At 36.0% G+C, this 15,434-nt stretch overlaps 1 protein-coding gene across 2 annotated transcripts; it reads left to right on the forward strand.

Annotated features, from left to right (window-relative positions):
* On the forward strand, nt 1-13,918 carry LOC141678758 (uncharacterized). 2 transcript variants are annotated; one of them, XM_074485135.1, is made up of 11 exons: nt 1-818; nt 2,635-2,911; nt 3,039-3,224; nt 4,218-4,370; nt 4,462-4,926; nt 6,891-9,236; nt 9,976-10,172; nt 10,407-10,562; nt 11,359-11,593; nt 12,338-12,648; nt 13,064-13,918. In XM_074485135.1, exons 1-11 carry the CDS (start codon nt 79-81, stop codon nt 13,371-13,373), a joined length of 5,376 nt encoding a protein of 1,791 aa, XP_074341236.1. In that variant the 5' UTR covers nt 1-78; the 3' UTR covers nt 13,374-13,918. The 2 variants fall into 2 exon arrangements, with proteins under 2 accessions (XP_074341236.1, XP_074341237.1); XM_074485136.1 differs by having other exon boundaries at nt 679-818; nt 2,673-2,911.
* Nucleotides 13,919-15,434: the final 1,516 nt, after the last annotated feature.

Here is a 15,434-nt window from a genome sequence, read left to right on the forward strand (position 1 = left end):
ATCGAAACTCGAGCCACTTGATCAACCCCCTCTCCTTCCCTCCATATTTACACAACCGCCTCCCTCTCTCTCGCTCAAATGCTCTACACAAAAGAAATGCTTACAAGCTCAAACCTATACTTACACTCATCACACATAACCACCACAATTCACTTCCACAACCGTCAATACAAACTCTACCGTTGCCGGAGACTCAAACAACCTCGCCGGAAAACATCTATCTCCGTTCGCAGTCAGTTAAGTAATCAATCTCCGTTCGATTATTTAGTTTCGAATATTAATTCATTAAATTTTGTTGCTCCAGCTTTAGGTTTAGTTTCCGGTGTTGCTTATTATTTATCGAATTCGAAATTAAAACAAAGAAATGTAAATTTTGATAGTAGTAAAAAATCTAGTCAAGTTTACGGTGAGTGGATGTTGTTTACCTCACCGACGCCGTTTAATCGATTTGCCGTGTTACGATGTCCGTCCATTGAATTAGAAGTTGCGAATGAGGTTAATGAGAAGCTTGTAAAGGAAGATAAGCATTATGTTAGGATTAGAGAGGTGGAGAGTGATGTGGAGGAGGTTAGGGTTGTGTATCAGAGGAAATGTGTGATGACGGATGACGGTGGAGTGATTTCGTTGGATTGGCCTGAGAATTTGGAGTTGTGTGAAGAGCATGGATTGGATACAACGATTGTGATTGTTGCGGGGACTAGTGAAGGGAGTATGGACGAGAATGTGATGAGTTTTGTGGATGAGTGTGTGAAGAGAGGGTGTTTTCCGATTGTTGTGAATCCGAGGGGATGTGCTGGTTCGCCTTTGACGACCGCAAGGTATGGTTTATTAGCTTTATGTTGAGTTTGTTTGTTGTTCAATGTTGATTAGTGCTAATAACGTTTGTGCATTTTTTGAGTGTTTGAAATTGCGTTATTGTTTTTGTGTTTTGCTGTAGATTTTAGTGTATTAAGTGTAAGTTTGTGGTAGTTACTTTTAATTGCAAGATATTAGTTAGTAGTAATATTTTCACTAAACAAGAAAGGATAATGTGATGTTTACTTTGAAAACCATAAAGGGAGAATAACTTTTATAGTCCTGAGGTGAATTTCAATTCTGCAGGCGTCTAATTCCTATTGGAATAGAATAATGACTAATTAAGCTCTTTGCTTTAACTTTATTGTACTTGAGGTCTGTTTGTTTATATTTATATAATTTGCATCTCACGATTCTGATTTCCACATAATTTGCACCCTTTAATGATTTTCTGTTATATTTGGCCGTTATAATTAATCAAAATGAGGGTATTTCATTTATTATTTACTATATTAAACAATACACTTGTGAAAAAGTAAAAATCCATAATTTGAGAATGGTAAAAATGGAAAATGAAAAAAAAAGAAACAAAACATAGTTAGAAAAATCTTAAATTTATGATATATTTTTTGTAAGTAATACTTTGAATCTTATAATAATCATAATTTTTATTTTTAAATTAAATTTAAGAAAATTTTAGTACTAATATGTATTTTAATTGTTTTAAAGAATCTAAAAATTGTAAATTAAATTTTGAAAAATTCATAAATTATAGATCAAAATTTCGCTAAATCTAAAAATTGTTATAAGAATCCATATAATAGCATTTTTAATTATTCTTGATTTTAGTGACTGAAATACTCTCATTTTGACTAATGGTAACGGTCACATTTAACATGAAAACACCAAAGGGGTGTAAATTGTGGGGTCCTCAAAATGGTGGACGCAAAGTGTATAAACCGAAATAAATGGACCTTAAGTACAATAACATGAAAACAAATGATTGCATAATGCATGTTAGTCTAGATTAACTATTAATAGTATGGAGGACAAGATTTGCATCAATATGTTTCTAAATGCTTTTAATTTGAATTTAATAATCGAAGTTCTTCTCTATCTCACACTATTAATATTCATGTATGATAACATCTTGTGTATCGGGTAGAAGCCCAATTGAGAACAAATACTCCGGGTGCGGAATAAGACTAACATTAGATCTTCAATTCCTCGTTATTTCTAACAAGACTTCAGTTCTGTTTGGGATTGATGGTTGTAGTGTTAGAAAAAATGCTGGTAATATTTGGTAATCAGACGACTATTTGGTAATATTTTTTATATTATGTAAATAATTAAAAATAATAATGTTTTTGCTGAGGTTTGATGGTAAAATCAGCATCCGCTTCCTGACAGTTTTTTCCAAATGTATGGGGGGTTTATTTCTCTGACATCAGCTTTTAGGCCAAAAACACTTTTCAGAAAAACAGTTTTTGAATTTTACCAAACAGTTTTTTAACTGTTTTTTCAGCGAAAAATTGTTCTGCAACAACATTACCAAACACACTCATCCATCTTGTAATTTGAAAATTAATTTAAAAAAAATTTATAATTACATCTTAATATACTTCAATTTTTCTGTGACACATTTAGTCTTTTACGACTTCAAGCAAATAAAATATCGTCCTAATCACATTCCTCGAACCCTTTTCACGCTCTTATTTGAGGGTGTGTATTACTTTGTAGAAATTCATGCTCGGTTCTTTAATAAAATGGATAATGATTTCATTTAGATATTCTGCTACAAGCTGATAGTAGGACATCCTAACTACTCCGTTTATGTAGGTTATTTACAGCTGCTGACAGCGATGATGTCTCCACAGCTATACAGTTCATCAACAAAGAAAGACCTTGGACAACGTTGATGGGTGTTGGATGGGGTTATGGAGCAAATATGCTGACAAAGTATCTTTCCGAAGTTGGAGATAACACACCTCTTACAGCTGCAACATGTGTAGACAATCCATTTGACTTGGAGGTGGCGTCTAGGTCTTTGCCCTATAACCATGCGGTTGGTCAGAAGTTCACTGAAGGCTTGGTGGATATTTTAAAGTCTAATAAGGTTAGTAAATTATTATCTGCTTTGATGTTACAAGAAGGGGGTTTCTATGTGTCCAAATTTTTGTCTTGTTTGTCCTTGTTGCTCATCAGTGTGAATTGCAGAGTAAAATTTTCTTTTCTGCTTTTAGGAATTGTTTCAAGGTCGAGGGAAACAGTTTGACATTGAAAGTGCTCTTCATGCAACATGTGTTCAAGATTTTGAGAAATCTGTATCAATGATTTCATATGGGTTTGAGGCCATTGAAGAATTCTATGCAACATTCAGCACACAAGGTCTGGTTGATAGAGTGAAGATCCCACTTCTCTTTATACAGGTGACATTCTTATTTCATAACCAGATTATGTGGAGAATTGGTTTACTTGTAATGTGCTTTCAGCGCACATATGGATTTTCTTGTTTTGGAATGTCCATCTCTGAACTGTTTTACTTGTAAAATTGATTGGTGTGGCTTAGGTGAACATTGTCAAAGCAAGCAATTAAGTTGCAGTTGAAAGTTGTTATAAACTTGATTTTTTCTGTGCAATCTCAGTGCTGAGTATTAAGTTCATTGCTGTGCTTTTTTAACGGAAAATTATATGCATGTTCCTTTGGTAATTGTCTATGCTTTTTCATCAATGGGTGCTTTTGAATCTCAATACATCATAACCTTATTACTTTAATTCCTCATTAATCATATGTGATTATTATCCCTGTTGAAATCGAGGTTCTTATTTCGCTGCATCTGTTCATACAAGTGTTTTTCCTCCTCCCCTCCTTTTTCCAAGTTTGTTGCTTTTATACTCTTGTAACTGGATCCTTCCCGGGCCATTCTGAGTATGGGCTTTACTTTTATGCCCTGAATATCGAGTTCCAACACAATGTAAGAGAAAGAAACTCTTGTGTTGCAAATATGTTGCTTATATACTCTTGTTAGCCCAAAATATTGAGGCCTGACAAGCCCCTAGCCTATTTATGTGATGTGGTTGATGGGACGCATGTCAAAGAGCTTTCTATGACTATCTTAAATGGGATTAATGACGCGTATATAATCAGTTCCTCTTTTGGTCCTGAAATATTTTTTTTTGTCATTATTTAAATCTCTTTGTCTTTATCTCCTTTATGCCTCCTGAGTTCGATCAATTTGAAATTTTACCAGACAAGCATATCTACAGGTTCTCATATTTTGTTGTACTTAACATAATTTAATTTAAGTCGTCATCAAATTCTTAATCTTCTAACTATTTTTCCTCATTTAATTTGCTATCCGTTTTTTCGTATTTCATTTTTCCAACATCCAAAAGTTTACAAAGTTTTCTTAAACTCTCAGAATGATGATGGAACAGCACCAATATTTTCCATCCCACGAAGTTCAATTGCTGAAAATCCATATACAAGCCTGCTGCTTTGTTCTAGTCCACCATCTAGTATAACTACAGGTGGTAGATCTATTATGTATTGGTGCAGACGCATTACTGTTGAGGTAAATATTTAAAATTAAGTTCTTGCTGTGATGCAATTTCTCTGTATGACATTGTGTTATAATTTCTGAAGTATTTACTATTTGTTTTTAGTGGCTCATGGCAGTAGAGCTTGGCCTTCTGAAGGGTCGGCATCCCCTGTTAAAAGATGTTGACGTTAATATTAGTCCTTCAAAAGGCTTACTGACTGTGGGAGGTAATGTAACAAAAAAGGGCGGTCAAGTAAAAAAGATCCCAAGTCTTCCTCATATTGGAAATGTAAACGGAAATTTTGTTAAAAATATTAAAGAGATTCCTGGAGGTAGTGATACTGCAGCTGGCTTGCGCATAAAAACTGTAAGCTATCCACAAAGGAATTCTCAAGATGAACATGTTGGTGTTCAGCAAGAAAATAACAATGTGATAGATCAAGGAACCTCTGTTGGTGCTGATCCCCCGGAGGATAAAGTCATACCAGTAGATAGTGAAAGAGGGCAGGTGCTTCAAACTGCAGAAATCGTTATGAATATGCTTGATGTGACCATGCCCAATACATTGACAGATGAAAAAAAGAAGAAGGTAATGCTTAAGCTTCATTGAGTGATATGATTAGTTAATTCTATCCCTGGTGCATCATATTTATTGTCCATGCATTATATTCTGGGCTAGTATGGATATGAAAATGCTTAACTGAGTCAAAGGTAACTCTATATGGTAAGTTGTATGTTTCACTTGTGAATAGTTGTACTCCGTCTAGTCAAGGGAATGGCAGATTTTATCAGCTTGAGTTAATCAATATATGGCTTCTATATAAAATAGAAAGACCTGTTCTTGTAAAGGACAAGTAGGTACGGCCCGTGGCGGACACACCGTTATCTCCCCTTTTTTTCTTCTCACCGATCTATTTTTCTGTTTTTGCTGCCCTCCTAAACGAAAGGTACTCCGCTATGAACAGTACTTCTACGGTATGGTGTTTTCCGGAGATGAATACTGATTTTTTTTTGTTTTTTTACGGAATTCGGATCTCTCAAAAATGAAGAACTTGTTAGTGAAATCTAAGCTCGATGCCATCTGATGCGTGATAGCTTTAAGAAGAGATAGATTCTTGATAAAAACAACAAGATTAACGATAACTTGTATGATGAAAACACGTATTGATCACTACTCCAAGGGTTTTTCAACCGTGGTATGAATTAGAAAGCTATGGATCACAAAAAGAAGAGACTTATTTCAGTAATTCTATATTATTTCAATAATCTAGTATAACGAGGGATTACAATACTTATATAGGAAATAGAATCCCTAATAAATAACCTAACTATGGCCCAACACAAGCGGGCTTAGTAAAATAGCCTAGAAATACTACCACGTGTGAATTATTACTAGCCCAACATAGATTAGTACACTTTTGTTTCATGTTTATTTCGGGGATTATAATCCCTGGATAACAATCCAGGATAACTAATCCCATCAAAATTAATCTCATGGATTAAATAATCCTATCCTATGTTTGTTTTGAAAAATTAATGTAGGATTGGACTGTAATACTTCAAATTTTTTATCCCATGTTTGTTTTGTGGGATAGTCAATGGGATTAGACTATAATCCTTTAAATTTTCCAATCCTTTGTTTCACATGGGATTATAATGAGGGGATTACAATCATTTAAAAATTGAATTTTTAGAGGGGATAAAACAATACCTCCTCTTACCAAGTATTAGAGGGGATTATAATCCTATCCTCTACTCCAACAAAACAAACATAGGATAAGATAATTTAAAGGAATATAATACTTAGATAACCCTTCACTAAGTTATTATAAAAACAAACATGAGATTGGAAAATTCAAAGGATTATAATCCTATCCTATACTTAATACTATGAAACAAACATGGCCTAAATGTATTAAAATTAAATAAAAAACAATATAGAAGTTCTTCATTATGTTTACATGCGTTCCTTATCAATTGGCCCACATTGTAAGTTACAAACATGGAGACAATCCTTCCCTTTGAAGATATTTTTTTTTAAGTTGAAAACATACATATGAATTATTTATGATGGGTTTTATCTTGTAGCAGTTAGTGTACTGTATGATGCAGGCGCAGCATTCATTTTAGAAATCCAATTGGTAAAAGGACAGACAATTTTCTTGAGATAATGTTTAAGGCTGTAGAACTAAATATTTAAGTTATATTTCTGTTTTGGCTTTCCAAGTTTTTCCTTTTCCATTCTCACTTTAGAACAAAGTATAGGAGTGTTTGATATAGCGTGTCCGTGCAAAGAAAGTAAGGTGTATTTGGAGGATAGGTACTTACTTTCTTGGATACGCTAAGCCAATCACTCCCCGAGTTTAAGCTGGAACTGTCGGTCTGTTACTTTACTCTTATGTTGATAATTAGTCCATGCTGTATGTTCTAATAGGTTGTTGATATTACTCCGTGCTGTAGGTTCTTATGAATGGAGTTCTGGTGCTTATTATTTTTTGTAATACTTCCGGTGGCTCTCTATATCTTGTATTACAACTATATATTCTTTTTTAGGTTCTCACTGCCGTCGGGCAAGGAGAGACATTAATGCAAGCTCTGCAAGATGCTGTGCCTGAAGATGTTCGTGAAAAGCTCACTACTGCTGTTTCTGGAATTATTCAAACTCAAAGGTCCAACTTAAAATTTGGTAATCTCTTAAATATTGGGCATATTCCTGAGATGGCATCAGGTTTAAATTCTAAGAACCAAGGCATGGCGGGGATATCAAGTGCTGAGGGTGAGGCGGATGATTCTCACTCCTCAAAACAGGAAAAGAGAGTTGAAGACCTGGGAGATGATTTTGACAAGAGTCAATCTGTTGTGGAAAAGCCTTCTGGGGATTCCAGTCTAGAATCCCAGGCTATAGATAGTTCTCAAAAATCAGTTAATACTGATCAGTTACAGACAAGTGATATTGGAGCTGAGGTGTCTGGGTCAGGCAAGAGTGTAACTAATGACCAAGGAAGTAAATTTGAAACTGAAGAATCCTCAAGTGGAAAAAATGCTCAAGATACTAAACAGAAGGAAAACACCTTAGACGCTAATTCTGGCTCTGAACTCTCTGTTGGTTCTGGAATGTATAATTCCACTGGAGATCAGGCTGTTGACCAATTCAAATTCGATCAAAACAATGAAAATTACAAGTCAGATATGAAAGAGGATAGCAGGAACCAGGATAATGGAGATAGCAATAATGCTGATCAGAATAATACGACAATAGACAAGATGGAGGAAACACCGGCATCATCCTCTTCAGAGGCAGAGTCAGTGAAGAAGGAAGATGCTGAGATACAGAAAAAAGAAGAAAAGGTTATGGAACCTGTTCCCAATCAATATAGTTCAAGTCCTCCAACCTTTAGTGTTTCTCAAGCATTTGATGCTTTTACTGGTATAGATGATTCCACTCAAGCAGCAGTAAACAGTGTATTTAATGTTATAGAAGGTGTGATAACTCATTTAGAGGAAGAAAGAGGTGATAGAACAGAGGTGGAAAATGGTAAGGAGACTTTGGAGAAGGGAGCTGGTTCGGTATCTGAAACAAGTCAGACTTCAAATAAGAAGTTAGGACAGGAACAAGAAAATCAGCAGGACTTGACCTTACAGCTTGGTAAGTTAGACGATATTCATTTGCCTGATACTGTGGATTCAGATAACGATTCAAGACCTAACTTAGTGGAGCAGCCTTCGCACATGCCCTCAATATCTAATGGTAACTGCATTAACCAATTGCAGGAAATCAATTCAAGTCGCCGTGTGGACAAGGAAGATGGAATGAGTAAGCATTTAGTTGGCACTAAGCATTCAAATAAATTTAGATCAGTAGAGAAGGTTACTCATGACATTCCTCGAAGCATTAATAAATTCCCATATGGGGACCCTGTCTATAGTGAGCGTCTCCGGAAAGGTCTTACATTAGAGATGGAGAATACTAAATCACTAGATTTAGATACGACTGCTACTCTTTTTCTTGATTATTTCCCAGAGGACGGTCAATGGAAGCTTTTGGAACAATATGGAGATAATAAAGATTTTGTGGATGTGGATGATGATAATGATGATGATGATGATGATGATGATGCGAGTCTTGAAGGTTTCGATGACAATAAACAAAGCAATTTATCTTCAAAAAAAGATATTATGGGCGATGTTATTGAGCCATCCTATGTTATATTAGATTCAGAAAAGTTACATGAACCAGTTGAGGAATGTGAAATAGCAAACTCGATGAATGAAATAGCTGAGATGTGTGATGCTACATCAAAGGAACAGATGCTCAATGTTAAAAATGTTGTTCTAGATTCTTTAATGGTTGAAGTTAGTCGTAGGCTAAATTCTGCTGACATAAAGGAAATGGAATCTGACCTTGTCAGTGACGTAGAACATGTCTCCAAGGCAGCAGCCTTGGCTCTAAGATTTGGCAAGGATAAATTTCCTTATATGGAAGATGAGGACCATGCCTCAGAGGACGTCAATACTCTCCTTGGAGAATATATAGTAAGAGCTATATCTTTGGCGGTTCAGGACACTATCTACTTGAGAAAAGTACTCCCACTTGGTGTAGTCGTTGGCTCTAGCTTAGCTGCGTTGAGGAATCATTTTGATGTTCCTTCGGCTGCTGAGAATCGCCAAAGGAATGTCGTCAAAGACGCAAATAAGTTTTCTGGAGTAGAAAATAGAGTGAAAGCAGTTGACGGAGAAAATGTTGGAATGCCATCTGATACATTTGACAAGAATGAGTTGGAGAACCCAATTAGGAAAAATGAGGCAAGAGACGAGTCAAGTAATGTAAACAATGGAAGTGTTATGGTTGGTGCTGTTACAGCTGCCCTGGGGGCATCTGCTTTGTTGGCGCATCAGCAGGTACTAATTTAAATCTCCTTAAATCTTTTACATTGTGATGTTTGTTTTTTATATGCTTTAAAAATTTGTAAGGTGTTTGTTTTCGGCCCTGTATGCTCTAAACTAAACCTTTGGTAGCAAAGCTGAAGCCAGCTTAACTGTGTTCGATAACACGTTGAAGACGATCTTCATCAATCTACATAAATTAAGATATACATCATCATTACAATATTTTACTGCATAATAATCAACATACAGTATGGCATCGTTGACCATACCATAAAATGCATGGGTTACTGCAATTATCATATAGGCAACATCAATTAAAAGTTGGCCTTGGATACCTAGGATGCACATTGCAATCTAGTAGGTTAATATTCAATTACTTTATAGTGGCAGCTAAGTAATATATATATGTGCGTGTGTGTGTATGTATGTATGCATGCTCTTAAAATGAGTACTATATATATGCGTGTGTGTGTGGGTGTGTTTGCCCTTAAATGAGTACTAATTGGAGCATATGTCATGCAACAAGTTCTGCAATATTTTAACGCAGAATGTGTTGCAGAACATATACTACTCCAATGGAGTACTCAATAGAGTACTCCATAGCTCCCCCCCCCCCCCCCCGGGTGTGTGTGTGTGTTTGTATTAGCAGCAGAAATCGTTTTATTGTTGGTATTGAATTGCGTACATATTTGCGTATTTCACATCCGTGCATGTTTCTCACTTAAAACCACCTTAATCTATGTGCTCTTAGGATTGCAAAGATAATGAGACTTCTGAAACGTCATCAAATTTGCTCAAAAAGGAAGAAGATCATCACAAGTTTGATAGCCTAGTCAGAGAAACGTCTGAGAAGAATGATACTAATATAGTAACAAGCCTAGCAGAAAAAGCAATGACTGTTGCTGGTCCGGTGGTGCCAACAAAAGATGGAGAACTGGATCAAGGAAGGTGCGACTAAGATGCTTATTGTTCACGTGCTTTCTTATTATTGTTGAATACAAATGTGATACTATAAGGGCTCTCCCTAACATCATAAGGTTTATTTGTTGTCTATCTGCTGCACTATGATATGTAATTGAGGCCCCTTTCTAACACCCTGCGGTTTTAGGAGAGCTAGTTACTTAACAATTGCCAACCCGTTCCCAAGTAAAATTGTTTTTACTTCTGTTATTCTCTGGGTAGGTTGGTAGAAATGCTAGCAGAATTTGGGCAGAGGGGTGGTATGCTGCGGCTGGTCGGTAAAGCTGCTTTACTTTGGGGTGGAATACGCGGTGCACTGAGTTTGATTGAAAGGCTCATGTCATTTTTACGGTTTTCCGAACGCCCCTTGTTTCAGAGGTGAAATTATGCTGTATCTCTTTCTTCCCTTTCTATTCTTTATTGTTATGTTGTATTCTGATTGCTATCTATAGTATCTTTGTGGTTGCTGTTCACTAGGTCTTCCTCCACTAAAGAAAAATATTGAAATAGTGGATGTTTTAAAAAAAATTATTTAATTTGTTCAGTACATCAGAGCACTTAAATTTATATTCTTTTAGTCTAATACCCTCATACTATTACAGTTTACAAACCTAATTAGAAATAGCAAGATGGCTGCAGGCCCCAGCGGGTTAAGTTCAAGTAGGAGTAAATTTCCTATTCATAGTCTATTATTAGGTGCTATTGGTTTATAAACTCCGCATGGGCATTAGTTGCGGAAGGGAAGATGTGTTTTGTGGGGTATCCCTATAAACAAATATGGGGCTTGTAGTGATCAATATTTTTCCTTTTTCTACTTCTATAAAAAGGGATCGTAAGTGCATAAAGCTACGTCATCAGCACGGTCCAGTAAAGGTAGCAGTGTATTCAACCTTGCCCGTATTTTAAATTTCCAACCTGAGGTGGTTTTCAGGTTCGCCCTAACTGCCTAGCGGATAGCAAGCGAGTTGCCATCACGCCAAGCACGACCTCCGCTTTTTTTTCACATTGTTCCTACTGAAAAATTTATATGCCTTAGTTAAAAGATTCTATGCTGTACAGATACCAAGTTTTATGATATACAAATACCAAGTACTGCTGCTTCTGTCATTTAAGGTTTTTTGCTGACATCCCTTGAAAATAGCACTGATATTTTACTAAAAAATTGCTCTTGTAGGATTCTGGGATTCATATGCCTGGTTCTTGTTCTATGGACACCTGTTGCCGTTCCCTTGCTTCCAACAATTGTACAGGGCTGGGCATCACACAGTTCAGTCGAAATTGCAGAGCTTGCTTGCATCATTGGCCTATATGTATCTATTCTGACATTAATCATTTTATGGGGAAAAAGAATAAGAGGGCATGAGAATCCATTTGAGCATTATGGATTAGATTTGACTTCCTTACAAATGGTACGTGTTTATCAGTGTTTAAAGCAAGGTTTTTTCTGCAGATTATGCATTTTTTTTCCTTTTTACCTGCGTGGAAATGTGAAGACACTGGATGACATCTTTCTTTCAAGTGCAATACTTAATACGTTAAATATTTGGACAGAAACCTAAATTTATTGGAAGAGTTAGGATTTGTTATCAGGATACTTACACTTAAAAGGAAGATTAAAAAAATAAAGCAGCATACTCTACTTGAAACACAGGATAATTTCAAAATTAGATTGGTATTTTTGCTCCCTTCCCTTAATAATCTGGCACTTTAACAAACTTGGCAGCCTGAATTGTTATTCTCAAACCTCAGGATACACATATGCATATACATACACGTGCAAGAATATTCATATTTTTAAGCCTCAGGATACACTGCGGGTAACCATCATTTTCCCATGGCTCTTCCTTGACTGAATTATGCTCTATCTGAAAAAGTTTGTTACACTTGCACCAACCTAAACATCATAGTTATCTGAAGATGGGTTATCATGGCATGTTACAACAATGTAAGACTTAAGATGTTTTCTCAGAGAGAACTGTACGGGGTAACTAATGACAGCAAGATATTGCTGCCAACCTTTTTTTTTGACAATAACTCAGTATTACCCCTTTTTTAATAATTGAAGTTTGTCCGTTTAATATATTAGGGCTTCATATAGTTGAATACTAGCTGGAATGTTGGTTGATAGCTAATGTTACCTTTCTTGGATGCAGATCAAAAATTATCTTTATGGTTTGATTGGAGGAGTTGTTTTTGTCCTATCAATACATTCAGCAAGTGCATTGATTGGTTTTGTCCATCTATCTTTGCCCAAAAATATATCAACTGCTTCAGATGCGCTAACACAGCTCAAAGTGTATGGGAAAATGCTGATTCTTTGTTGCAAGGGCCTTGTAACAGCTACTGGTGTTGCGCTAGTGGAAGAATTACTGTTCAGATCATGGTTGCCTTATGAAATAGCTACTGATCTTGGATATCATCGTGGAATTATCATATCAGGTCTTGCATTTTCTTTATCTCAGAGGTATCTTTCTAACTTCCCTTAACCAGTTTATTGGTTTTTTAGGCTTTTTGTATAAAAAAACTAAAATTGAGACTAGTGAAATGTTGAACAATACTTGGAATTCCAAATCAAAACTTGCAGGGAAATATTTCTTTTAGATATAATAACAAATTTAATGAAGGTCTCAGAGGCAAGCGCTGTTCACTGAAATAAAGGAAGAGATACCGTCGCGGTTCTAGACTTTCATTGAATCGGCCATCTACTCATCTCTCTAGGTTACTGACCAAAATTAAAGAATGTTCCTTGACTAATTAATTACTTGGCATCCATTACCCACACCCTTGACCTTCTGCTAACTCGTTAACTCTTCGTAGTTCATCTTTGCTGTTATGTTTATATTCATTACATGTTCTGATGTGCTGTGTTTTTATTACAGGTCCCCACTGGCAATTCCAGGACTATGGTTGTTATCACTATGTCTATCTGGAGCTCGACAGAGGTGCCAAGGTAGCCTTTCCCTCCCAATCGGCATACGGACTGGTATAACGGCTTCGTGTTTCATCTTGAAATCAGGTGGCTTTTTGACCTATGAGCCAAATTTTCCAATATGGTTAACTGGAAGCCTCTCACTGGAACCATTTAGCGGAATTGTTGGTCTAGCAGTCACTTTGTTGTTAACAGTAGTCCTTTACCCAAGGCGACAGCCTATCATTGGGAATAAAGTAGCAAGGCGGGCACCGGAATAATCAAATACTTAATTGTTAGATTATAAAGAGGATCATGTTTAATGTTGCAGCATTGATGCTACATGTAACTGTAGTTTTATGTTGTATTGGTCAAAGCTTCCATGAACAGCAATCATGTCTGGTGATCTCTGGGTGTGCCATGAATCCTGCCTATGTTGCATCATCGGAGCTACATTCATTTACGGATGCAGCAGTACAGAGCAGGGGAAGTTGACTAGCAAAAAGAAAGGATCGAGCATAGTGTATGAACTAGACAAAAGTGTTGTATGGCTTCCTTGCCTGTCAAGGTCATCAGTAACAGTGTACAGTCTTGTAGCCCCAAACTGGAGATCCTCTAAAACTTTTATGACAAGGAAATATGGTGTAAATATTGTTTATAGAAAGGTAGGCCAGGGGATGACCCTTTTTTTGAATGAGAAGCCTTCAAGGTAATCACGGTCCTGAGGCCTGGAGGGTGACCTTAGGTATCACGTTACAAATTTTCTAACGTATGTATACTTGTAAATACATTTTTAAACCTAGTTTAGAATTATATCCATACCATATACCAATATTGTTATAGAAATAGGGTGGGTACATTGACTATGGATTTTGTTTTTGGACATAAAACCGCATAGTGTTATACCTGGCTAATCTTTTACTTTGGAAATTATCTTAATAAAAAAAATAGGGATCACGGTTGGATAACTCAAGTGGTTAAAAGTTTATCATCGTCACTTCCTGAATTCAGGCTCACCCCTAGAATATATTAACATATACTCATTTGTAGCATTGGAATACTTACTGGCTAGGTACTGGCTAGGTACCTTGCCTTTGCACATCCTTTTTGTTATGATATAACAACATCGATATTACATCATCGAATTTTGGTACTAAAATATATAAAAAGCGTTTATCTATTTTAGCACAACAATTGACTTTGCTCTAAGTTGACGGTGAAAATTTAAATCAAATCCACTCGCACCATGAAAATCCAGCAAACAGGGCTTGTTTCATCATTCTAGTAGCATTGAAAACTTGAGTTTGTGATTTCGTTTGAACTATAAGTGAGTATAGTGATAGTTAAACAGTGGCAAATGTTAATGTTTAACAATAAGTGTTAATAGCATACTATCTTAAGTTCTTGGCGATGCCATTGCGCCATCCATTCCTCAAGCAGTTGATATCAGTATATCATTTAACCATTGATGGTGTGAATAAGGATCTGCTTCCAGGTTCTCCAAGCAACTGAATCAGATTTTGCACAATTATGTTGGTTTAACACAACACTTTGTTAAGATATCGATTAAGTGGTACAATTTAGGTAAAAGGTCACACACTTTTAAAGGCTCGGATAGTATACTGAAGGCAAATTGGCTACTACTCAGAAAATCAGATGAAAGGTCAGTAATATTGAAAAAATTACCTTGGTGAGCTTTTCTCTTGGTTAAATCTCCAAGGTGCCTATCTACACAATGACTTAGCCCATCGCTCCCGAGTTTTAGAAAAAGCAAGTGGAAGATAACTAAAATAGTTTTACTTTCATTTCTAATCGTGCTCCCGAGTTTTTAAAAGGAACGAAAGCAAGTGGTGATGGACGTAAATTTTGCATACTTTACCTCCAAAACTTTCATCCCATTTTTGGGATGAAAGTACTTTACCTCCCTATCATTTACTTCCTTCCCTAATAAAAACTCGGGAGCAATACTCTAAATTGGCGGGGATACACCCTGGAATTAATTAAAGTTCAAATGAAAATAATGTCGAATCAATCAACCGATTTCATTTGAAATTCTCCCCTTAAATTGTTCTAGTATAGAAAATGATAATGAAGCGATGATATGTTTCCTATTGAAGGTGGAATTGATCCACTAAAATGATTGTTTGAAAGAGAAAAGCTTAGACCAAGAAGCAACTTAAATATTAGCTAATTCTCCTTCAAGATGGTTGCTGGAGAAACTGATATATCTGATGTCTAAACAGTGATGCAAATTGGCAGGAAAGTATTGAAAAAACATAATGTAACAGACTGAAATTAGATAGTATTTATTTAGTTTTAAATATACAGAAGGAAAAAAAAAC

Source organism: Apium graveolens, chromosome 8, assembly GCF_009905375.1.
Source record: "Apium graveolens cultivar Ventura chromosome 8, ASM990537v1, whole genome shotgun sequence".
Lineage (NCBI taxonomy): Eukaryota > Viridiplantae > Streptophyta > Magnoliopsida > Apiales > Apiaceae > Apium > Apium graveolens.